Below are 27,824 nucleotides of genomic sequence, written 5' to 3'. Positions count from 1 at the left end.
TTCTTGAAAATTCTTATAAAAAACTATTCAAAAAAATACTAGAATTTTAAAGAAACTTTTGGATTTTTAAATGGTGTGCTAAGTTCACGGGAGTTCACAGTAGTTTTTCACCATGTCGTACTTAAAAAAATATAACTAAAATATATGTTATAGAGGACATGCTAGAGAATATTTATGTTAAATATGGTTAGTATGAATCAAAAACATAACCTCGAAAAAATTTTTTGACAGTTAAACATTTTTTAATCTTATTTTTTGTCAAAAATTTTTTTGGAAAATTGTCTCATTGATATTTCTAACAAATTTTTTTCATCAAAGTCGGTTGTGCCTTTTTCGAGAAAATGACTTTTTTTCTGTGGGGGCAGATTTTACATGCTTATTCTGCAAGGCCCTTAATTCAGCACCAAGATTCTACTGCAAACCAAATCTTAATCCTTTTGTATCTAATTCTTTTTTTATGTAATTAGCATCTAATTTACGTCAAAAGGTTTTTATAATCATTGATTATAAATCTGTAATCAACATTTCAAAATTTAAAATGGTAGGTCAAAATCAGTTTCGCTCAAATCCAAGTTTAGCATTCTAATCTGTCATATTGGATTTAGTTTAAAGTTTAAAATTTTCAATATAGTTTCGTTATCAGAGATCTTACAATCCTATATATACTAACTTACGGTTGCACGAGACCAAGACAAGACGACATTTACAAAAATATTGTTTTTGTATTAAAAATTTAAAAAAATTTTAATCTTGTCTTGGTTTTAATAAATATTCGTAGCAAAAATCTCATCTTGTCTTGTTTTGTCTTGATATTATTCAGATTATTCAAATAATCCTAATAAAGCAAACAATACAATTCAAAATATATAGAGCATATTTTTAAAAACGATGACGTGGATGACAATAATTTAATATTACAGATATAAATGCCGTATATTTGCACAATAAACATTCTCTCGTTTCATGGAAAACAGAAATTAATAATTATTTATAGATTTCGAGAGAATGTATAGATAGATGTAAGTATTTTAAAATGATGAAAAAGCTAATATTGATCAAACATTAATTGTCAAAAATGGCTCGAGACACTTTAAGTTTATACTGCTTTGTCTATACCAGTAAAAAGATTATTTTCAATAAAAGCTCTGATTATGACAAAGAAATAAGACTCAATTACAGAATAATTCTTTAATGTATATTAATTCATGGATGAAATGTTCTTTAAAGTCAAAAATTTGTAAATTTTACTAATATCTTATGATTAAATAAAGTGCTAATAGAGTCGATGCAAGTTGTAATTTGCATGTAAAATTTAATTAGATAATTATTTGTCCAGTTTAAAAACTAGTGACTAATTGCCCTAGATCAATCAATAAAATGAAACATAGACTAATGGACCGATCTGCAGGATATATCAGGTACGAATGATTAAATATCCAAATATTTACAACAAAAAATTGTTGTCTCTAATTTCTAATCAATTATATTCCGGTTTTAGTAACATTAACAAATGGGAAGGACATTCCAACAATATTATATAATAGATATTTTATAACACCGTACTTTCACACTACATGACTCCCAGTCTAAGATAAAGGAGACAATCTGAAGATGGCCGAAACAAATGTGCCGAAACGTCATTGTTAAACTGTACAAATCATTATCTAATTAAATTTTACATGCAAATTACAACTTGCATCGGCTCTATTAGCACTTTATTTAATCATAAGATATTAGTAAAATATTAAGAGCCTGTTTATTTATTTCGTTTTTGTTTTATTTTTAAAAACTTTATAATTTACAATCTCTTTATAATTTTGTCTATAATCTATAATCTATAATAAAATATAATCTATAATAAAAATAATATAAAGTAAGGCTAATAATTACCTAATAATATCAATAATGCTTCAATTTTATTAAAAAAAAATGTTATTATCTATTTGAATAAAGAAAAATTTGCAAAACTTATTTTAAAAAATTTTATAATTATATTGAATGTTTTATTAAAATGCATATCATAAATAAAGTTTTTTGTATATAACAATTTTTTTTCTTGCTTACAAGTATAAATAAAAAAAAAAACGATATTATCAAGACAAGACCAAAAATCTGAACATCTTGTCTTGATATTGCCTCAATAATTTATTCTTAATCTTATCTTGACTTGTCTCGAAAATGGAAGAATTTAATGGCAAAACGAGACAATACCAAGATTAGTTTTGGTATCTCGTGCAACCCTATATTTACATGTATTATAATAAAATTTAACATTTTAGTTTGCCATATTAAATCCACTATTATAAAATTAAGCATTTTTTTCGTAGCTATTATGTTGATCTTTAAAATAAAATCAAAAAGAAACCTTATCTTAATTTTGTGGAAAATATACGTATTTTTCACTTTTATTTCATTTACGATACGGTAAGCAGATTAAAAGAATGGAACTAACAAAAGCGTGGATTTTTTGTGAACAATCTTATCCGTCATCTTTAAAATGAGCCTAGAAAGGAGTCGTTGTCTTCTTTTTTTTTTTTTTTTTGTGAAAACTGAATGTAATCTTAAAATTTGCTCTGTTTGTTCTATTTTTTTAATCTTACAGCAGTAATTTTGATTTTTTGTCTCAATTCTTGCAAAAGTTTATAACATGTTCAGAGTTATTAATTATAAAAAATATCAAAATTGCAATTTTTATCAACCTTTACAACATATTTCTCAAAATCCTGACACATTTTACACCCAGATTTATGATTTCGCAATCAGAAATATATAACAGAAATCTATGACAGAAAATTATCTATAAAATTTTAAGGCAAAAGAAAAATCTGAAAATTTTTTTACTGTTTATTATAATCGGTTTTTTGTTCTTCTCTTTAGAAAATTTCCTTTTTGTATTTACTTCGGTTTTGTTACCGAAATAAATATAATCCGACTTGTCTCAAAACAAGCAAAAGACATTGAAAGTAAAACTAATAAATCTGAAATTCTAATAGAAAGGTTAGACCTCAAGAAGAAGTCATTGATAAACCGCATATATTTAGACCACAGAACGTGAGTAACATACTGCATCGTCAATGAAGGACAACCGAAGCAAGAAGGTCAAATACTTTCCAAGATGGAATACTTTCAATTACTCATAGACTCAAGAAAGAATTCTCAAACACAATGTTGATTGTCAAAGTCGATTGTTAAAGTACTGTAATATTCACATTACGTTTCTAAATCTACATATGCTTATTTAATTTTAATCAATAAAGTAATTAAAATTTTCACTGTAAAAATAATTTCAAATCTATATAATACTTAAAGAAAAAATAATACATAAATAACAAATAAAGATATAAGCTATTATGTGGATATTATATGTAATACTTATTTTATTTTTAGTATAAATTATTGTTTTAAAATCATTAAATCTTTTTTCATCATATAGTTTATATTATAACTTGTTTAATTAATGTAATTTTAAGAGACATATACGCCTAGATGTGTCGAAACAAAGTCTAACTTTGCAATTTTTTTAATATAAAAATACAAAGAGATAAACAAGTTTAATTCATTCCATTGTAAATGTTATATTTTTCTTTACATTTATATTGTTTTAATTCAAAAATATTTATTTAAAAAATAATATAAAATAAAAATAAAAATGTCTATTTAAGTCTTTTCTTAAACGTTTTGTTTAGTTAAAAAAATTTCAAAAAAATTCTAAGAATTTATAATTTTTAGAGCTTAGACGAAGGATTCAAATATATTACATAATCAATTTATTCAAATAACTTAAAGTAAACAAAATAAGCATGAATTTAACTATGTAGTTATATATCTCTAATCACATAACATGAAAATGATAATTAACTCCAAAAATAAACAATTTACAAAAATGTTTTAAATAAAAATTGTATGGTCTGTGAAAGTAGAAAAATAACAGTAAAATTAATTTTAAAAATAATATATTTTTCAAGATTACATGAAGTTTATTGACGTTTTTTAAAATTAAGTTACGTGATTTTTCAAATATGACCTTTTTAGTTATTTTGGACTTAGAAAAAGTATTATTATAAGATATAGTTGCAACAAATGAGTATAGTCTAAAGTATTTATAAAATATTTTATACTATATTCGTGAACTATTCATTTATTTGTAATTGTACTTTAAAGATATTTTGATTCTACAAAATATGAACTAAAAATTTCTAATTTAACTCTAAATTTTTAGAAGATATTGACAACTGTCCGATTTACAATCAAGTATAATAAAAATTTTACTTTTTCTGGCAAAAGAAAATTTCCTTAAAAAATTTGAAAAATCGATTTTTTTTTAAACTTTGCTAGTTTTACAAAAATTAATTTTCTAATTTGGTTATAAGTCGGATTACATTTGTATAAATTAAGAATTTTTGCTTAAAATTATTTCTGTATCTTATATGGCAACAAAAAATGTTTTATAGTCCATATAGATTTCTAAATAGTGGCAAAAAATATTTTTTAGCGTTAAAAAAAATTTATAAAAAATATTCATAATATTTTATATCAAATCATGGTGAAATAGAAAAATATTGTATTTTTAATAAACATTTTTGTAAACTTTAGAAAAGTAAACCCTTCTTTTATTTTATGTAAGAGACTTTTATTAATATTAAATTTTTTTTATATTTGTTAAATAATTTGTGAAGAGTAATTGATGCTCTCTTTCTATTTCATAAGATCCGTCTCTCCTGTATACATTACTGTTTTACTGTGCGCATGAGCGAAAAATGGACCTCATCTACAATTACTAGTAGCGGAGTTGCACCAGTTTAGCGCGAGCTACTGCTCAGGAGATATCCGTGGGAGTTTTGTTTGTTCTAAGGTACGAATGTTTGTTTCTTCGCGATTTGTTCCTTTTCTTTTACGAGAGAAAAAATTTATTCATTTATCTGAAAATCTTTCTATCCAAAAACAAAATATAAATTAAACATAAACATGTATACGATTTGTATCTTTAAACGACATTAATTAAAGAATAAAAAACGTGATTAATATCATAATATTAATCGCCGTTTTCGATACGGATACTAATTTTCATATGTTATATACTACTGTTTAAAAGTGTTAACATATATAAAATTTTTTCGCATTTTACAAAAATTAAAATTATGAAAAAATCTTTGAAATTTTTAATTTATGCACATTGAAGACTGTTTTTCTCTTTTTTTCGTAAGATTAGATTTCAAAATTAAAAAGTAATTAATTAAAAATGTTTTTTTTTTACACAAAAAATTTGATTGTAAAAGTTCATGCAGCAATTAAAAAAATTCTTTTTAACGTAGGAAACTAACTTTAAAATAATTTTTTGTTAATTTTTGTTTGATATTTCATCAAACTATAACATTAAAAAATATATATTTTTTAAAATTATTGTTAAATATATAATAATTAAATAACAAAATATTGTAGACAAATCTAAAAGATAGAAAAGATAGATTTAAAGCTTTTCTTTTTCGAAATGGTTTTTTTATTTTCCTACAATATTTTTACTAAGATGTAATCGTATAATTTTTCGTTGTAAAAAAATTTTAAGCGTGCTAAAACTTCTGAATAATAATGTTTATTTAATACATTACGTCAATACAAATTTATGCGTTTGAGATATATAACGCATTTATCGCAAATATTCGCACATCGTGTAACTATTGATTAAAGAAGTTTTAACATTTGATAAAATATAAAACAGGTCTGTAATACATATATAAAATTAAATATTAAATAATACGTATATAAAATTCAAAAGTTAATTATCAACATCTAAAAAAGAATTTCATTGACTTTTACTATTTAAAAAATCATTATTTTTAAATGTATAAAGAGTTATGTGTGTGTGTTTGTGTGTGTGTGTGTGTGTGTGTGTGCGCGCGCGCGCGCGCGCGTGTGTGTGCGTCACAAATGTAAAATCTTATTACGTAAACATTTTCTTTTAATTTAAGACATTATTACATTTGCATATAAAACAAAAGATTGTAAAACATAAAGTTAAGATTGCCTATTTGGTCTCTAATGGATCTTGGTGATAAATATATTTTTCTATTAATTTAGTATTTCTAGTTTATATGCAAACTGGGCGCTGACAATTTTGTCAGTCTTAAAACACAGTTACTGCCTAAATATCGATGTTTAGAAGCATCTTTAAAAAAAAACTGAAAATCACTTATTACGAGAATAGAGATAATTGCTTTAAAAAAGTATTATTTTCTCTAAAAATATAAAAAATGCAAAAGAATACACGTGTGAAACTTAAAAAATATGTATTGTACAGTATTTTCAGTTTACATTTTCATTATTAATTTTTCAAATTTTTTCGAGACACATTATAATCTTCTAGACATTATATGTTCTTCAGATTCAAAGTCAAAAAATGGCGAAATATTTATTTAAGTTCGATAATAGTTGGAACAATTTCAAAAGTTAAAACGCTTTAAATAGGTTCACAAGTCATTTCAGATACATTACTTTCTTGCATTTGATCAACAGAATTTAGCAATTAAAATTAGTACTATTCAATTTAACAAATTAAATGCAACACAAATAAATAAATTTTTAACACTTTTTTGTGATATAATTATGAAAATATGTCATAATCGTTAAAAATTCGCAAGATTGTGGACTTACACTTCTACTTTCAATTTTCTCACTATCATATTGTTAGAACATTATTTTCGGATTTAGCAAAAATTATTAAAAATCAAAAATTTTTTACTTGTTACTTCAAGAGCAAAAATCAGGACATTTTACATTTTTTTATATTTTTAGATAGAAGCTAGAATATTTATAAAAAATAAATAACGTATATAACGTGATAACATTGTATGACGTGATAACATTGTAGGATTACAAATTAACTTTGTGTGTCAAAGTAAAAATATTCAAAACTTTAATAATCATATTTTATAAAAATAAAACGCTTTATGAAAATAAAAAGCAATTAAATTCACAGTTATATATATATATATGTATATATATATATATATATATATATATATATGTATGAAATATTTATTATTTATTTAATTATATTTTATCGTGTGCATTACTTTGATAGTAGTCAAAAATATGTATAGTATGCAAACTTAACAGGAGATAACGTCAATCGATTGGCGAACGAGGTTTAGCTCGTTCGATAAATTGTATATAGAAAAATATTGTATATAAAAATCTTACAAAAGTTTAAATAAATACGTTTCTGTTTAAAAAAAAATCGCAAAGCAAAGTCAGGCTCACAAAGTTACACCGCACATAAATAAAAAATTAACAATCTTTATCAACAGCATCAATGTTGATAGGGTTTTTTCATGCATGTGCATGTCAAATACAGCTTCAATAAAGTTAATAAAATAAGGTTTATTAAATCTCCATTAATTGTACCCATTAATCTAGATTGCCAACATATTAAAAAGTTTTAATATGTTCTATATACATATTATACTGCTGTGATAAAAGAATACGGTGAATTTTTTATTTAAACTTCGCGGGTACTATAAAACCACGAAATTATTTTTTTGTGGGTTGGTAGTACTGTCTTTGACATCTATGGAGAGTTTCATGTCAATATATTCAATTGCTGCAGAGCTACACGTGTTTTTGTAAACATACAAAAGTGAGTTTTTCGATTTTTACTATGTCTGATTTTGTTGAGCAAAAAATTTGCATTAAATTTTGCGGAATGAATATTCTGCCGCGGAAACATTGAAGATGTTGCAGAAGGCCTTTGGTGATAAGGCTATGTCACAAAAAAATGTTTACAAATGGTACAAAGACTTGAAAGAAGGCCGAGAACGAGTTCAAAACGAACAGCGTCCCGGACCATCAACATCTACCGATGAAAGCCACGTCAAGGAAATCAAAGATTTGGTGCTCGAAAATCGTCGACTGACAATTAGAGATCTTGCTGATGCTGCGGGCATTTTATTTGGATCAACCCAAACCATTTTAAAAGATGTCTTGTGCCTCAAACGCGTCAAATTTCGATTGGTTCCAAAAACAATTTCGTCCGGGGCGCTATTCGCCTTGAACTCGTTCTTGGCCTTCTTTCAAGTCTTTGTACCACTTGTAAACATTTTTTTGCGACATAGCCTTATCACCAAAGGCCTTCTGCAACATCCTCAACGTTTCCGCGGTAGAATATTCATTCCGCAAAATTTAATGCAAATTCTTTGCTCAACAAAATCAGACATAGTAAAAATCGAAAAACTCAATTTTGTATGTTTACAAAAACACGTGTAGCTCTGCAGCAATTAAATACATATATTGACGAGAAACTCCGCATAGATGTCAAAGACAGTACTACCAACTCACAAAAAAAATAATTTCATAATTTTATAGTACCGGCGAAGTTTAAATAAAAAATTCATTTTATTTTTTGATCACAGTGGTATTTCTTAATTGCTTCTTTCTATTTAGATTTATTATTAAAATCAATAATATAGTGTTTAATTTTTAATTTATTTTCATATATTACTAGTTACCACAGACGCGCGCTACTTAGCTTTTTACTTTTTAAAAATAAATTACAACGATAATTGTATAGATAATATTTATACAAATTTGATAGCTGTTAAAATTTAATCGCAATGATAGCTACTCTCGTAACACGAAGCGCAGCGAGAGAACCAATCGGCATCGCGAAAAAGAGACAACAATAAATTTGGATATATTCGATATAGATATGGAAGTATCGATGTTACATGCATCTCTCTCTAAAAAAGAAGATGTTATTGATATTGTTGTCGCTTTTCCGAGATGCTAGTTGGCTGTCTCGCTATTTCGTTGTCAAGTGCATTGCAACTTGCTTCACTTCGTGCCATTTCCAGCTGTCAAACTATCACGTCGTGTCATTTCCAGCTGTCGAATTAATTTTGATAGTTGATTTAAAAATTTTGTTAAAGAAAATCAAGAAAAAAAGAAGAGACAAATACAGAAAAGTATGTATACATAAAAATTTATATAAAAGTATAATATGTATATATTATATTTGAAAATGTTTCAATTGACTCTGTTTCATTATTTCACCATTATTTTAATAAAATATTATTAATTTTATTGAAAGGCAATTGTGTACATAGATTAGGGTGCATTTTTTGCATGGTTTGTGCTAAACAGAGCATGCGCTTGTGGTCAAGAAGCATGAGGACCGCTGCGAATGCTCAAGTAAAACATACGTGGCCATTTTGAATGTGGCCATTCTGAACGTCGCCGTTTTGAACGTGGTCGTTTCGAACGTGGGCAAATTAAACTCCGTGCAATATTTCCTGTGGTCATTCCGAACGTAACCGTTTCGAACATGGCCATTTCGAACATAACCATTCCAAACGTGGCCATTTCGGACGCGGTCATTTCGAACGTGGGCAAATTAAACTCCGTGCAATATTTCCAATGGCCATTCCGAACGTGGCCATTTCGAACGTAGCCATTTCGAACGTGGCCATTTCGGACGCTCTCCCTCCAGCACCCACCCCATCGATATGGGTGCCCTGAGCAGAAGTGCGCAAAAATATGTGCGTACTTTGTAGATGATAAATTACGACTTAAGAGGATGCTAAACTGCCTATCAAACTTGATTGAGGTCGATAATGCAGAGTCATTATTTATCTTTGTTCATAAAAAAATTTGCTTTAAAATACAAGTTATATAGCTTATACTTACAAATAAATGATGCCTCACAGTTTGGAATAGAAGAAATAAGACTATATTTGTCAAATTACAATTACAAGCGGTAAAAAAATATATTTATGTAATCAAAAATTTTTTTCATTTAAGGGCTTTTATTTTATAAATATCTTTTTTTTATGGCTTGTAATCGTAATTTGACGATTATAGTCTTATTCCTCAATCTATTCCGAATACGTACAAATAAATGGTGTTCGGGAACACCATTCATTTGTACGTATAAGCTACATAACTTATATTTTGAAGCAAATATTTTTATAAACAAATAAACTTTAAAAAATGTTTTGCATTTTTGGTTTTTATCTAACCCAGTGAACACAGTAATATAGTAGCAATGTAACAGCAATGTAACCAAATATAACAGGTTACGTTACTCTGAAATTACACGTAACTTACATGTAAGTTACAATTTCCGACTCAGCAATATAACGTGTTATAATTACATGTTATCTAACCGTCACACAACAGTTACAAAGAAAAATAAAATAAAATAAAAATTTCATTTTTTAAAAATTATTTTTATCAACAGCACATACTAAATTTAGGATAAATTTTTAATAATTAATTAAATTTAAATTATGTTATTTTTTATTTTATTCTTACTTGCCGCTGCTAGGTTTGAACCCGGGACCTTAGGATGACGAACCTTGTACTCTACCTGCTACGCCAATTTAACTCATCGATATGGGTACTTGTTATTGTCTACATATACTTATATGTTATAAACTGACGCAACTATATTATTTTTTATAAAAGCAATTCAATTTTGCAAAACATATTAAAAATAAATAGCATTAATTTATTTACTTATTAATTTCGTTGTTAAATTTATCTTTTTCCATAACCTTAATAATTTGATGGAAATTGCGATCTATTTAGCACTAATCTTTGAAGCGTTCAAATAAATAATTAGATGGTTAACTATAATATAGATCATAATTCTAAGAAAAAATGAATAGTATACATTTATTATTCTGTTTTTGTTCAGCACATGTTGAATTTAGATTTTGTGCATTTTTTGTGCGCAGTAATTGTAGACAAACCGTTATTTTTGAAAACATTATCTTTATAATAATTTTTTTTATTATCAAATAGATCTGTCATTCAGGATGTTATAATGTTGTCTGATTTCTGAGTCAACTACGACGCATCGTCCCGTAATAACATTGATACGAACGTGTTATGTTACGATTATACAATTTTTGTTGAATAACTGTAACGCCAAAACGATGTATAACAGCTATATCATTTGCGTATAACAAATATTACGTAACAGGTTATTTCCATGTCATATAGCACCTACATATCACAAGAATAACAATGTTAAATTACATGTAACTTCCATGTTATATTGCCGCTTTAAAATGTGTTCACTGGGAATCGCCCCTGGGCTTATTTGTGTACGTACTTTAAAAGTGTAAAAGGATTATTAATTCTGTAAATTCAATTCGAAACTAAATAGTTGAACAGAATGTTGGTAAAACACTCGGCTTTAGCATCCTTTTAAAAGGATGCTAAAATTGTTCTGTTTTATCGATAATTTTTCTACTCACTAATCTTTTAATTGCATTTACCGAATTAAAAATCCTTCTCCAGAATTAAAGTATAGATGATAACAAAGCTGAGCTGTAACGATTTTGTAGAAAAAAACAAAAAAAATTTTAAAATTTTCGGTTTCTGGTGTCGACTCGTAACAAAATGTGTCTGATGTAAAAATTTTAAACCTTGTACGCACAAATCAAGCCTGGGCCCAAGTGGAGCAAACATTTAGGAACAATATTACCCTAATAAAAAAGTTTAATGAGTACAAAAATTTCATATCTAAAAAGAGCAATCTGAACTTTTTTTTTAATTCTTGGTATAAAATTCAATTCATAAGCTGATATTCATATATATCTAATATTAATATGGATACAAACTGTAATTCTTGAAAAAGATTTTCAAATCTATAAAAAAATACATACAAAATTGTTAATAATGTGCACAAATAACTCTACATTACTTAACTCGACCTCGATCAAGTTTGATAAGCAGTTTAGCATCCCCTAAAGCAGATAATCATGTCTCCCTTCACCTTATATCCCCGCATCAATTGTCCAAATAATTCTCTATTTAATTGTTTTCAAAATATCCTGGTCTCGAATTTTTGTTTAATATTCAACTTGTGTAACTTAATTGTTAAAGTGGCGGTACTTAAGGTTAAGTAACTTAATTAAAAAATAATTAAAAAAATTAATTACTGCATCGACTTTGGTATCAAATTAATTGTCTATTTAGCTACTCTTAAATATTCTGGTCTCGAATTTTTTGTCTGTTCGTCAGCACCCCTCCAAGCTTTAACAACAATTGAGTTACACAAGTAAATATTGAGCAAAAAATTGGTGATCAGAATGTTTTAAGGGCAGATAAATAGACGATCATTTTCATAACAAAGTCAATGGCAATTAATTTTTCTAAGGTACTTTACTCTTGCGTGCGCATAAGCACCTCCGTTCCTTTGTGTAGTCACAAAGTCATTAAAGATAGTTTATCCAATTACAATAAACATGCAAAGAATAGTTTCAGTTTGTATAATGTTCTCTTTGGTGAAACGATTCGATCGACATACATATTATTGTCATTAGATGCAACTTCGCTATTTACTAATGTTCCTCTGGATCTTGCAATACAAAGTATTGTAAACAGATAGATATATATTGGAAACAACACGTCCATTCCGTTAGACAGTTTTGTAGATGCTACTAATTTTATTTTAACATCAATTTCTTTCACACTTAACAACAAAATTTATAAGCAAACATTTGAAACTCCAATGGAATCGCCTTTTTCTTCCATCTTAGCGGATTCGGTATTGCAAGATCTTAAGGAAAAAGCGTTAAAGGCGTTGAACATTGAAATTCCAATATATTGTCGCTATGTCGACATTTTACTAACTGCACCGAAAACTAAAGTTACAGAAATCAATAACATGTTTAATAGCTTTACATAACAGTTTACATAACAGGCTGCAATTCACTTTTAAACTAGAGAATAACTGCAGTCTTAGCTTTTTAAATCTTCTATTAAAGATTGTATTGAGGACAACAAGATAAAAATTGACTTGTTTCATATAAACACATTTTCAAAGAAATATTTATCGTTTTTTTCGCATCACCTTCTTTGCCATAATATAGACACAATTTACAACTTAGTTGACAGAGTAATCTTGTTATCGGATCCCACTTTTCGGCAAAAGAATCTCGAAAATCGTATAAATACTTGAAAATGGATATCCCCTTGGATCTTGTTTTTAAAGAAATAAATTCAAAATTAAAAAACTTTTCAACAATTTTCCTACATCTGAAAGTCAACAAAATAAGAAAAAATATTTTGTACTGCCTTACATCAAGCACATCTCTGAAACTGCCTCTAACACCATTAATAAAAATTTGTTTACTGTTGGCTTTCGTTGTCTTAACAAATTAATCATGTTCATCCGAGTACAGAAAGACCAATCTGATATTAAGTCGAGAAATAATGTCGTCTACAAAATCTGCTGCATTAATTATAATGTTTCGTAAGTAGGACAAACCAAAAGGCAGCTCAAAACCTGAATAAAAGAACACGCGAATAACTATAAACTTGAATTGTCGAGAAATTCGGTAGTGACAGAACATATGTTAAATAATCATAATTTTGATTAGAATAATGTCAGGATCTTAGATTCCGAACCACGCTATCATAAAAGACTCATTTCAAAGATGATTCATATCAAAGAACAAGTTAACAGTATCAACTTGCAAAAAGATACGGAGTTTCTCGACAATTCATATTTTTGTTTATTTGACGTTCTGTCTAAAAAGTGAAAGCGAATAATGTGCCTACTCATATCTCCGTTGACCTCGAACAGTTCAGAGCTTTAACGCTCAGTTCCTATAATGGTCTTTTACTCTGGTGTTGTGAGCGTTAGCTCTGAACAAAAGTTCTTCCCAAAAGTAGTTTGGGATTCGTCCTGCCTTAGAGGTTAGGACCAGAAGGGTGAAGGTTCGGCTCGTGGTTATTAATAAAAGAAAACACTCTCACTTGTTTGTCTGATAAACTTTTATTCTTGTCTTGTAGTCAGGCTTACACTCAGTTGTTGCGCGTAGCGGTATCAGGTGTCACTCGCGATAAGACTTGTAGTAAACCGACTTAGCTTGGACGTTGTTAAATTACTCTCCACTCGATCATGGCGTGGTTGCGCTTATATATGATGGTTTCTGGCGCAATTTTGGGGGCCAGTGACTGGGCATCGGTAGCTTCCGCGAGGCTAAGCGTTTTGACATTGGAACGCGGTAGCTTTGTGGTTTAAATGTGCAGCATAGGGCCTTATTTCTAGGGCGATACGGAACTGCTTCCGAGCGTATCGTAATATTGTAAGCTTACGGAAGTTGATTGGGACTTCCGTGAGCGCGGCGAATTCCTGTGTGTTTTTCGAAAGAGGTGCTTCTCGCAACGTCTTTCGAAAGATGACGCGTTTCACAATAGTAATTATGGCTATAATTATAATTATGTATTAGTTGTAAATCGGCTTACAACACTGGTTTGACAACTATAATTTTTGAAAGTATGTTTGGTCATTTTATAAACTTCATTTTTCGTATATCATATACTCCGCAGATTATATATATTACTTTTTCCGATTTTTAGAATTTAACACATTTCCACATTGACTACACTAATATTTAATACCATTGACCAAGATTACTATTTTACTTTTTTAGACTTTATGACTGGTTTTTCCAACGATATTGTAATTCTTAATCTATCGTTTTATTCATCGTTAACGTTAAGACAGTATTTAATTTTATATAATTTGTAACACAGACTGATGAAGACACCGTAAAGTCGAAACGTTTCTTTAATTTATGTGTATTTGATTTCTTGTATTCATGATTTGTTTACTTTTTTATATGAGTCAATAAATCATATTTGTACTAAGAATATTATATTAGCTCGATGTATTGATCTGTTTCTTCATATAAAAAAGTATAAATTTTGTTGGATTTATATAATAAAAATTAAATATTTAAATTCTTGAACATTATTGAATTTATATTTTTTAAATTTTATATTATTCTTGCAAATTTAAGATACAAATTAATGTTGTTTCTTTTAAATTATAATAAAAAATTTACTATTAAAAAATATGATAATTATTCCGAACCACGGCTCCACCTCCAAATAGGCTGAACTTTTTTGTAATGGCTTTTTATGGTTAAAAAGTAATATAAATAACAATTTTTAGTTGGGGGAAGTACAAAGAAAACTTATAAACATAAAAAAAATACAGCAATATGAGTATGCTCTGTGGCCACATGCACATGCGTTTTAATATTTTTTCGCTAAATTCGCTAAATTTTACAGTCAATCTTGTTAATTCAAACTTCATTAACTCGAAAACCTTTACAATTTGAATTTCTATTTATTTTCTATAAAAAACCTCTATCAGTAAAAGAAGAAATTAACTCGACGCATTCTTTCTCTGTCCGTTTCGTTTGCTAAAACAATTGAATATAAGAACAAACGATTGCGTCAACTAAAATCACAGATAAAACTGTAGGTTCTTTTCAGTAAATAAAAATCAAACGTGGTCATAGACTAAGGTAGACGGAGACTTTCCTGAATGGTATCTGAAAACCATGGTAAGAGGAGAGTACGTGTAATTCGGCTAATTCCATCAGCTGCAACTGCGTTGCGATGTCGCGAATAAACCGAACCATTAGTCAAACATTATCGAGCGTGACCAAATTCGACCAAAACACATGAACTCAGGCTACGCACTTACTACAAATTTCAGACCCCTTCTTATCCTGATCGATAGCTAATGCTCTGTCTATCTTAGTCTATGGACACGATAGCGGTGCGACGCCAAGTACATAACAAATCGTGCCATGTGACGCTAACTTCACTGCGTAAATGTTGCGGCATTACTAAGCTTTATTGGAATATAGCTGTTAAATTCACTTTTAGTTATATACCAGGTTTGTAAATATGAAACCGGAATTTGCTCATAGGTGGCGCTAGCTGTCAATGTAGTTACCGTCAAACCGAGTTATTCGCGCTATTTTCTTGTTTTGACATCTGATAAAGATTTTCAACTCACAACAATACAAGTTTCATACAACAGCAGTTTTTAATAACATTGAACATGTCGAATTTTGTGCCTGGAAACTACGATTTGCGAATAGCATTAATTTTCTGTTACCATTTGAAAAAAACTGCTACAGAATCGCATCGAATGCTTGTCGAAGCTTACAGTGAGCACGCTCAAATCACAGTGCTTTGAGCGGTTTAAAAAATTTTAAAGTGGCGATTTTGACGTGAGAAACGAAGAACGTGGAAGACCACCAAAAAGGGTTGAAGACAGCAAATTGCAAGCATTGTTAGATGAGGATGACGCTCAAACACAACAACTCGCGGATCAATTAAATGTGACACGAGAAGCCGTCTCCATGTTTGAAAGCCATGGGAAAGATCCAGAAGATGGGAAAATGGGTTCCACATGAACTGAATGAGACAGCAGGAAAACCAAAAAATCACTTGCGAAAGGCTGCTTGCCAGGTTCAAAAGAAAGTCATTTCTCCATCAAATTGTGACTGGCGATGAAAAGTGAATATATTTTGAGAATCCTAAGCGTAAAAGATCATGGGTAACTTCAGGCAACCATCGACATCGACTGCAAGGCCAAATCGCTATGGACGGAAGACAATGCTCTGTGTTTGGTGAGATCAGAAAGGTGTGATCTATTATGAGCTGCTAAAATCTGACGAAACCAGGTTAATACTGAACGCTATCGACAACAAATGATCGATTTAAATCAAGCTTTGAAAAACGACCAGAATATCAAAAAAGGCAACACAAAGCGATTTTGCTTCATGATAATGCACCATCACACACAGCAAAACTGGTCAAGAAAACGATTGAAGCGTTTGGTTGAAAAATTCTTTCACATGTAGCTTACTCACCAGACTTGGCTCCATCCAATTATTACTTATTTGCAACAATAGGACACGCACTTGCTGAGCAGCGCTTCACATCTTACGAAGATGTACGAAAATGGCTCGATGACTGGTTTGCTTCAAAAGAGGAACAGTTTTTTGGCGTGGCATGCACAAAATGTCAGAGAGATGTATAGCAGGGCAATACTTCAAATAAAATATTTTTTATCATTTTCATACAATAAACGTGTATTTTCTATACAAACATTCCGGTTTCATATTTACATACCTGGTATATATGTGTATATATATATATATATATATATATATTTTTTTTTTCTATATAAAATCCGGTTAAAATTCATAAAATCCGACAGAAATTCATGAAATCCATGAAATCCGGCTGAAATCATGTTAAATCTTTAAAATTCGACTAAATCCTCTAAAATTCTATTGAAATCATTGAAATCGAATTGAAATCCTAATAAAATTCTATGAAATCCGGGCCTACACAAATTTTTTTTATTATTCTCGAAATTATCCTGCGAGATCTTCTTGGACTCTGTTGGTAAAACATTTGTTTTGCGCGCCCTGCAAGACGTTGTGTAAACACTGTCAAACTTGTGCCAATGTACTTTGCCGACACGAATGTTTACTTCGCTCAGTACTAACAATACCCGGTTTCCGGCAGCGTAGAGTCGTTGTGAGTTATAAATCACGTGAGCCAAGTGTACATCTATCAAGCCAGCATTGATTAACAAAAAGGTTAGTTAGGTCAGGTTATATTCCGCATTACAGCTTGTCTATTCATTATTTAAGCTAAAAAACCATAGTTTAAGCTAAAAGGCTTTGGTTTTATTTATATCTTTATTCCAATTATACATTATGCTTTTATGTTACTTATATTAATCAAATAGAGAACTGTTGCTTATACAACTACAAAAATGCCATCAGAGTTGTTCAGGCTCTGTTTCAGACTCTATCTCCAAATGTAAAATGAAAAAAATCAATGATTGTATTTTAATTTTTTTTCTCATTTACAGCTGTTTACAATAAACACAAAACACAAAATGGAGAATACAACTGAAAAGAGCTTTGAGCAACACAAGTTCAAGACAAAAGCAAAAACCAGCAAGAGAAACTGATTGAGCAAGAGAACGATCAAAAGCAAGTAGAAGTGGAAAAGCCTTGCAAGAACTTTTAGGAAGTCATAGAAAAAGAAGTAGGTGTAGAATTTTCTGTGTACTTGAAGAATTAAATATGACAGGATTTAACAACAATCATTCTATGAAAGGTTTTGAAGCTTCTGAACATTTACCAGAGCTTGAAACTTTTGCACGCAATATTATGCCAGAATACGTCAATTCAGATTGTCCTGAAAGTAAAGAAAACTATCTTGGTATTTTTGCGAAATGCCCAAAATTGTTTACAATAGAAAGTGGCCATAAAATTTTACTTCAGCCAGTAAGTGATGTTTGCAAGAAGAGTCAATCAGCAGGAAATGTTGACCAATAAAGTTAAAGATTCTAAATCACAGTCATCTAAATCACGTCAAGCGCCTATTGTGCCTGCACCCCCTGTATCCACAGCCCATCAATGTGAAAGAGATAAATTAGCAGCTACCATTCTGTCATCAGTCCATCAATTAAGGGTCTTGTTAAGAATGATCGGTCTGTCTTAGAGAAACCAGTTTTTACAGTTGCATATAAGACTGGAGAGCCTTCCAGTGCTTCAATTTGTTGTCCCCTATGTAATGTTAGAAGTTATGCATCTAAAAAAAATTCAAATATAACCGAATATTTTAATCAAAGACGGTGGCTCTTGTCTAACTATTGTCGACATTGCTTACGCTTTCATTCGATTAAAAAAATTGAAACTGTTTCACAAATTACCATCAAGAGTATGCTTAAAAAAGGTTTAGTTACAGACACTTTAAATACAAAAACTCCTGACAGTCTAGCTTCAAATTCAGGGTTTTCATTTACAGTTTCTCGAGATAGTGAATTTAATGATAATGATAATGCTGTGAATCCAAAAAGATGAAGGCAATGTAATTATAGAAATTCTTTTTTGGATAATAAAAATCAAGATAAAAATAAAAATTATATTCTTCCGGAGGTATTCAAAAAGCAGAATATCTTCGTTCAAAAGCAGTGAAACTTCGACCTTGTTCAAATATGTGGAAATTAAAACAGTATTCCCGTGTTGCCAGAAATAAGCAGTCTTTAGAAAGGGTATCGCAAAATTATCCTTGCATTACATCATTTTTTTCCTGCTTAAATAATTATGAAAAGATATTAAAAGAAAATTCAGAACTTCAGAAAACTTTATTAAATTTATCAGAACAGTTTGCAGGGCAAAAACAAACAGAGCACTTATCTAGCATACCATCAAAAATTCTTAGTGCTCTTGTTAGAACAGCAACAGAAAATGCAGGAAGAAATGTCCATGGGTTTAGATACAAAGAAGAAATTGTTCCTAAATTTGCTAGTCTTGTATTTCTTGTAGGCGGTAGATGGTTGTATGAAGTTTTGCAGAAAAACCTCGGACTTCCTTCAATTTCAACTTTGAGCAAGGTCATTAATTCCGTTACTCAGCCAGTTACAGAAGGAAAACTTCGTTTCAAGGAACTGAAAAAGCATCTTGAAGATGGTGGGTATCCACCGGCAGTAATCATTAGCAAAGATGATACTCGAATTCTGAGCAGGATTAGATATAATGTGTCATCTAACACAATTGTTGGTTTTGTTCCTCCCATCTGTTTGACAGGACTTCTAATTACATTCCACTATAAAGCTACATTCAGCGATGTTATTCAAGATTATTATAATTCATGTCCCAAATCTAACTACGCTTACGTCATCATGGCTCAACCTCTCTTTTCAACAGCTCCTGCATTTTGTTTGTGTTTTTGGCACAAACAACAGATTTGATTCTGAAGTGGTTCTGAAACGGTGGAAATGAATGAGGGAAGAAGCCTCTGTTTATGGAATTGATATTCTTGGATTCTCCTCAGATGCTGATACACGACTATTGAGTGCAATGAGATCAAATGCCATCCCCGTAACTGTTGACAATCCACTTGAATGGTGTGATTGATTTGTCCAAGATATTAATCAAACTATTTCGTATATTCAAACTATTTCGTACATTCACCGTGCACATTATAACCAAATTAAAAACAAAATTTCTAAAATCTTCAATAGTTTTGCCCATAGGTAACCATGTTGTTTCTCCGACGCATTTGAGAATACTCATGCAGGAAAAGTCCAAGCTAGAACACAGTTTGGTTGAATCTTATTTGAAAGCTGATGACAAAATGAATTTCAATGCTGCAGAGAAAATTATGTCAGTAAGAGTGTCAAATATATTGTCCAATATACCTAACGCTGCAGCTACGAAAATGATATCTACAAATTATGAGAAACATTTTTAATGCGTATCTCCTGAAAAACCTTACTCCTTAACATATAAGTGCCATTTGGAAAAGTGTATTTTTTCTTCGCATCTGGAGGCGATGGCTTCAAGAAAATAGTTACAGCACAAGTAAAAATTTCTTAACTATATATACTTATCTATGTATAGAACTTAATGCATATGCACTTGTAGCTCTATCTAATCCGAAGACTGCGAAAAGAGAGAAGACCAGAACTTTTCCTGCCATGGCTCTTCAGTTCTCAACCATGTGAAAGGTTCTTCCGTGCAATTAAATCCTTTACAACTGTTTTTAGCACAGTTGTTAACTTTAATATGCTTGATCTCTTGTATAAAATAAGGAGAATCCAACTAAAGTTACATCTTATGCAAGAGTTATCTTCTGATGTCGTTTTTCCAAAAAATAAACAACCAAATTCCTTAACTTTGCGAGTATGTAAACTCCCCTGTGATAAAGATATAATTAAGCCAGTTCAGGAGGCCAAAGCATTTGCTCTTTCTGAAGCTAGGGCTCTCGGCATGAAACTGAAAATAAATCAAAAAGTTCCTCCTCCTGCGCCTCTTTATCTCTACTATTTGAAATCTAAAATCACTCAGGACAAACCTATTTTAAATCCCATTGTGTCAGCAAGTAAAGAAACAGACATAGAAGAAGACATATTGCTAGCAGATATTTGTATTAGAAACACAGTTGAATCTTCAAAGTCCACTTGTAAATTATATCGACAACACTGGAAAAGAAATTGTTCTTCGTAAAACAACGCTTTGTTGGCTCCTAAGTGATGGTTAGTCTAAACTTAATTCTGATCGTATCCATAGGGTGAAGCAAAAAGAGGACAATTTTAATTCTGAAAGTCATATAGAAACAACCAATAACGTGTGTCACTGTAAGAAAGTTCATTAGGTGATTGGTGTGCCTTTAAGGATCCTGACAATAATTGCAAACTTTTAATTGGACGGAACTTAAGTTTTTCTTACTTAACAAGAGCAGGGAAAGTTACAGACTACTCAGTTACCTTTGCACTAACAAAGGATCTTTTAAACGATGCCAGAAGTATAGGGTGCTTGTGTACGTGATTTAAAATATCTGTAAATGGTGTTCTTATTCCGTCCAGAAAGCAACATTCCTTTTTTAATTTGTCAAATTATATTTGTTCTTTGCCTTGTCCTAGTTCTGTAGACGGTAGTTTAAGGTTTAATGGTGATATTATAAGTAAAATCAATAAACTTTTAGCAATTTTACTTTAGCCTCTAATTCTTAGTCACTGATTCCTAGTCTACTCTTGTTACAATTTCAAAGTATTTGTAAAAAATGATTAGTAAATTTTTACTTAATTGTTCTGCTGTTTCTATTTAACGTCAGTTACAATGTTTTTTTTTCAGAAGTTTATGTCATAAATAAATACTATTGTTACAATATGTAATTATTAGCAGTTTACTATGTAATAAATTAATAATTGTTACTACTTGTAACCAGTTTTTCCTAATGTGTAAATTAATTCAGAAATAAAAATTAATTTTTAAAAACTTGTGTAAAATTTGTCTTTATTTTGTATTGTATAATTGTTTCCGGAAATTCTTTCGAAATTCTCTTAAAATCCTTTTGAAAGCCTCTGAAATCCACTTGAATTTCTCTGAATTCCTCTGAAATCTCTGAAATCCACTTGAATTCCTTTAAAATTTATTTAAAATCCGATAAAATCCTTAAAATCTATAAAATCAGACGAAATTCGATGAAATCCTTCCTTTCTGAAATCCGATGTACAAATTTTTTTCTCGTTGTGAACCGTTTCGGTTTTCTCCCACATTCCTTTAATTTTATCGAAGAGATCCGACCTATCGCGTAGGTTATCTTCCCTTGGGATTTAACAGATAAATAATTCTTTATCGTGCTAGACGTGCTACGGTATAGTTTGCAGATGAAGGAAACGGTTATTTATTTTTTCCTAATGTTTGGATTCTTTATTGCTCATTTTTGTGAGGAAACGTAAAACCTTTTTTTGTATTTCTACGTTCAGAATTTATTATTTGTTGGCTCAATATTTAAAAGAAGTCGAAATTATCAACTTGGTCGTTTCGTCCATCCATGTTTGTCATCACGTTTCTAACAGACTAATCCTAGACGCATAAAAAATTATCGAAGACCGTTGAAACGGAATTTCTTTGGTAAGTTGTTGTTTATTTGTTTCTCTGACAAAGGGAAATCGAGGAGTCTGCCGGACGTAACACTAATAAGAAACAAATAACTTATAATAAATAAAAATAATACGATAAACAGGTATATCGAGCCAAGACAAATTATCCTAATACAATACTTATTAAATAAAAAATATATAATTATAAACGCAACTACAAAATAATTACGTTAAAAAATGTTAAACAAATTTCTCGACAATTTATATTATTGTTTGTTTGATATTTTGTCGAAAGTGACTAACAATAAGTTCGCTCATTCTGCCTCTGACTACTGAACTTACACTTGTTTTAACGCTTATCAAATACTCTTCGTGTTTGTTGCTCGTTTTAATATTATCTGGAATCAACATATGTAAGTTTATCGTTTTTTTACAATACGCATATCAGTTTATGTTATTCATAAATTACACGTATTCCATCGGTTTTGATATTTTAGATTTCTTGGCAAGACTTTTTGACTATCTATTCTATCCTTTTAATATAAAAACCGACTTGCGGAAAAATTTTATTATTTATTTGATTGTATTATTTATTCATTCACGTTTTTATTTATTACGATACATTTTTATAGACGATATGCGTTGTTTTATGGTTGTTCAATGTCATCATTTTTTAACTATTTAATTATATTTTCTGTTGCGTTATTTCATTCATGTTTAAGTTCATAAATATTGGTAATTTGTTACGACTGAAAAGAACTATGTATAGTCGAAACGTTTCGAAATTTGATAAAATCCTGTCAAAAACCTTACAAAGATAAAAAAGATACGCCAATTACAAAGGCATTAAAAATGTGTACAAGATCAATAAAATCATATAAGTATTTTTAAAAAAAACTTACAAAAATCCTGCAAAAATTTATTCAAATATTTGAAAAATGAAAATGTTACAAACGATAACAGATAATGAAGCAAAAGTTGGCGTGCCCGCGTCGCATTCTTATATATACATTTGTCAATATTAATAACATAGAGTCTTAAAAATACAGAAAATATGCGAGTCGAGCACGCCAAGTTTTTGTCTCACTATCTGTCATCATTGGTAACATTTTTATTTTTCAATTAAGTTTTAATATGTAACTGTGAATTTCGTGCGATTATTGGCTACGAATAGCCGCGGGATTCAAGCGGCGGGCTCGAATAAGTGAGAAGAAAGGCGATATTCGTTTAAATGCTATTTATTATAAAGTAACAAGTCCTACACTAATATATGTTTCCCTACGCTGATATGTACAGTATGTGATCTATATAATGTATTATGTACAATATAATATGTACAGTATGTAATGCGATACTTTTGCCATGTGCGTATGTTGGCGAAGTTCGTCGCTGTGCTGCAGTGTGCGCGTGCGCTCAGAATAATCGACAGCGATGCAGTGCTCTGGTTGCTAGCGGGGCGGTGGCGCGGCGTTCCGATTGGCGGCGCACAGTGGCCTAGAATTGACTTTTCTCATTCAAAATGGTCTAGAAAGACAGTCTTCTTTAGCATCTTTTTACGAGTAATTTAAAAAAAAATTTGTTCTATTTGGTTACATATTGGGGTCTCTAGACCATTTTAAACAAAAAAGTCAATTCTGGGCCACCTGCGGCAACGCGGTGTGGCCCTAAGGCCCGGTGCTTACGGTACTATGGCGTGCGATGGCCAGTCTGGTTGACGACGCAGCGGAGTGTGAAGCGGTGCGATTGGCGGCGCAGCGCGCTTACCCGGTCTCAACTATGGATCTTCTAATAAGGGATAAAACAAAGCCGCCATTAATGAGATAACGGAAGTCAATGGGTTAATAGCGCGGGAATTTTTAAACAGATTTAAGGTCACTTCAACCAATTCCGATTAACTTTAATCGTTGATTAAAGAGTTGATTTAGAAAAATTAATAAATCATTTAACAAATAATGAATTCTTATTTACTTCACACAATGTTAATACTTTTTGAAAACCCATCCAGCATGCTGTCCACCCATTCTTTTGCGTGATGGAGATCTTGAAAAGTGGCACACTTTTGCTCGAATTGGTGCAATTATTTGCTGTACAATATCGCATACTCACAAAACAATGTAAAAAATGATAAAATAATATAAAATTTTGGTTATGCCTACCCACTGTTATAAGCGGAGCAGAAGAAGTATCCCACTAATGGCAACCAACTAATCCGCAAGTCGATGTCTTATTCCTTACTAGAGGATCTCTAGTCTTAGCTGTTCGGCGCATCAGCTGATTCGGCCGACGCTCGCTTATCACCCCGCGTGGATGACAGATCGCGATGCCGGTTTCTCCTCAGTGCGGGGTCTCCGGGACGGGACGACGCATGACCGCTCAGTACGCGACCGAGAGCGGATCGGGTCAGTATGTTGCCACTCAATATGCGGCCAGGAAAGCACTCACTGCGTGCCGAGATAGGATCGGGTTTCAGATTATGGCATTCAGTATGCGCACTAGGAAGCCCGGTTCAATTCACCAGAATACGACCAGTTCACTACACTTAGTCGGAAAGCTCTGATTTCTTATCGTCGGTGAAGAGCTTACATACTCTTTATTCGGTGGTGAGGGGAACATAGAGATACGAAGGAGACTGCGCGAGGTAGGGGTAACGGCCTGACACTTGCTGTGCCTCCGTAGGCAGCGGTGAACGGCTCGTTACAATTTATTAAAAATTTTTATAAAATTATTCTTTTTTTAAAATATACTTGTCTTTATTGATCATGTACTTACTTATAAATGCGATAATGTATTTGGTATATCTTTTTTACTTTTGTAAAGTTTTTGATAGGTTATATATTTTCTATACTCTTCTACAAATTAATAAATTAAATTCTTTAAATGTTACTTTCTATACTAAAAGTTTTTAACCCTAATCCTACATACTATCAAATAATTCGATATTCTACACAAGGGATGTAACACACTTCAGCATCTTTAAATGGTTATTACTCGTATATTATCATTTTGATTCAAAAAAATTTTTTTGCACATTCCTCAAACTTTTAAAAATAATGTCCAAAAAATATTTTGGGACAATTTAAATTTTAAAACAGTAAAAAAATTTATAAAGCTAACCAAAAAACTAAGTTTAAAATTAAAGCCAAAAACCAGTGGGTTTATTCTACCCCAGGTGTAGAATTAGAGTTAAAAGTTAATTATTAAAATTATGGATATTTTTTGTTATTGTTTTTCACAGTAATTTGAGTTGTTTATATATATGTAATTTCAATATGCATTTTCATATGTATTAGCGTCAAAAATTAAATTCCATCAAAATCTCTATATTGAACTTCTTCTTTGTATCTTTATAATTTAAAAGATTCGAATAATTTTTTATTCTATTCTCTTAAGATATAAGTTGAGTCCAACTGTAATTACTTTTTTGATTCCGTAATAAGTAATGATAACAAGTTACGTTTAAAAAATAATTTTTCCAATCCAAATGAAAAAAAAAAACAAGTTAATTATATTTTGCGGGCAGGTTAGCAAATAAAAAAGATATTCAAGCCATACTGTAGCATTATGTAAAACTAATAATCCAATTCATTATTGGAACATTCTAGCAAACAAGAAAAGATGCCTGGCTACCATCAGCCTAATTCCTTAGAAGGTCTTAGTTTGGGATGCGTGTGCCAGCAACTCATCAAGATATGCCAACGCTTGCAAATGCTTTCGCAGCAATCATCCACAACACAGATGCTAGCCTTCGCAAAACAAACAATCAGACCATACTACATAAATGGATTACCGATTTATTTGCGCTCTCAAGTTATCAAAATAACATTGAGAATGCTAAACAATCCATCAGTTGTCGGCTTGACACTCACTTCCGTACCTGACGCAATGTATATTTTGATCCTTCTTCTAAACAATAATATAAAACAGCTGAAAATCAATCTCTGTTGCTATTACGGCTGTAGTCATCAAACATCTCTCTTAAAATTACTTGCTTTAGAGGGAGTTGGACTTGAATCATTGAACTTAACCCGTTCCACGTTATTGAGCTTAGATTGTCAATTGTTGCAATCGGCATTATTAAATATGAAGAACTTGTCAAATCTAATACTTCGAAATATAGCCAGCGATTCTGTGCTTGAGATCATAGGTAAGAGTTGTCCAAAACTCGTAATTTTGGATATAGCTTGCTCTAAACAAGTGACAAATACAGGATTAAAACAGCTACTTTTTCAAATGGAACTGCAAGACAAGGTCTCTGTCTCGTCTAAAGAACATACCAGCTGGTCGAGATTTAAAAGAATGTTCAGAACATGGGAGATAAGAAACTTTAGATCGGAAAAGAGATTTTACTCAGAAAAAGTGCTTCCGTTTATGGAGTATAAAAATAGGAACTCATTATGCAATACGCTAAGAGTGCTGAATATTGCCAATACCGCCGTTACCAGTTTAGGTGTATTACTCGCTTTGATGCAAATTCCACAGCTCGAGTCTTTAGCGGAGTATAACTATATGGAACACGTAGCAGAAATAACGCATAAACTTATCAATTTAAAAGTTCCGTTCAATTTAACTGAAGCGAAGAGTAGCAAAACAACATCCTTTAACATAAAACTTTTAGCACAAGTATGTCCAAGAGTAAACAAATTACATATTTATGAACTATACCATTCTCCAGATATGTTATGCCTCTTCCCTCATATTACTTCATTAAGCATATATAACGTACCGCCGAAGAAGAAATGGTTAAAAGATTTTTACAATTATCTTCAGACAAATGGCCAAAATTTAAGTGAACTCAATATTCAAATGGCGCAAAATCATAATCCTTTGCAAGTTGACTTAAGAAAAATTTTGAGTAATTGTCCTAATATACATACACTCATTAAAAATGGATCAAATATAGTTTGGACCAAAGGACGTGACCCTCCGCCTTTTAAATATTTAAAGAAAATTCAACTCGGATGCACAGTAAAGGCATTGGTAATTACAAAAATATTTTTACTAGTTCCCGAATTAACAGCATTGCATATTCACAGTTGTCTTGATTTGACAAATAAGCACCTAAAAAAATTACTAAAACCATCTATCATATACAAAAACAATCAAGGATTAGATGAATGTAATAATTTACAAAATTTAACATGCTTCTACATTTCCGAAGCAAGTAAAGTATCGATGACTGTCTTGCTAAATATAGTCCGAAGTTACAAACAATTAAAATGGTTTGGAAATTTGGCAAAATGGGACTTAGACAATGAAGACGTTGAAATGTTAAGAACCATTATAAACCGTGAAAACATAAATGTAAATTTATGCTTCGATTCTCATTGGTACTGGAATAATTGTGGAATAATTCAATAGTATACAACGGTTTAATACTTTGTAAAATAATATTTTATATTAATCATAAATAATGACATTATTAATCAGTTTAATATTAAAACTTTAATAAATTAAAGATGCGTCAGTATTTTAAGATTTACTTGAGATGTTGTTTCATACAGTAGACTATGAAAACTTAAATGCCTGCTTTCTTTACGTGTATATGTCACATGATTTATAAGATAATCAATAAAAATTAAAATATTTCTCCTTA

The 27,824-nt window shown here is 30.5% G+C and overlaps 2 protein-coding genes and 1 long non-coding RNA gene across 5 annotated transcripts in view; 1 reads left to right on the top strand and 2 right to left on the bottom strand.

Annotated features, from left to right (window-relative positions):
* LOC105830827 (tubulin polyglutamylase TTLL5) overlaps positions 1-27,824 on the bottom strand; it is a 239,101-nt gene that overhangs the window by 167,846 nt on the left and 43,431 nt on the right. The gene's annotated exons all lie outside the window — the stretch shown is intronic.
* On the top strand, positions 2,001-27,824 carry LOC105829669. The gene is made up of 2 exons (XM_036286735.1): positions 2,001-4,852; positions 25,834-27,824. The coding sequence occupies exon 2, from the start codon at positions 25,847-25,849 to the stop codon at positions 27,587-27,589; it is 1,743 nt and encodes a 580-aa protein (XP_036142628.1). The 5' UTR covers positions 2,001-4,852; positions 25,834-25,846; the 3' UTR covers positions 27,590-27,824.
* On the bottom strand, positions 18,728-25,847 carry LOC118645515. Its single transcript, XR_004963212.1, has 2 exons — positions 20,701-25,847; positions 18,728-20,621 (listed from the first exon to the last, which is right to left on the bottom strand). It is a non-coding gene; the product is annotated as an uncharacterized LOC118645515 (long non-coding RNA).

The sequence above is a fragment of the Monomorium pharaonis genome, chromosome 5, assembly GCF_013373865.1.
Source record: "Monomorium pharaonis isolate MP-MQ-018 chromosome 5, ASM1337386v2, whole genome shotgun sequence".
Lineage (NCBI taxonomy): Eukaryota > Metazoa > Arthropoda > Insecta > Hymenoptera > Formicidae > Monomorium > Monomorium pharaonis.
Note: the sequence above shows the minus strand (reverse complement) of the source record. Positions and strands in the feature narration are given on the sequence as shown.

What these genes read in the sequence shown, in the direction of transcription:
- LOC105829669 (XM_036286735.1), top strand. Translation starts at nt 25,847, where the DNA reads ATGCCTGGCTACCATCAGCCTAATTCCTTAGAAGGTCTTAGTTTGGGA.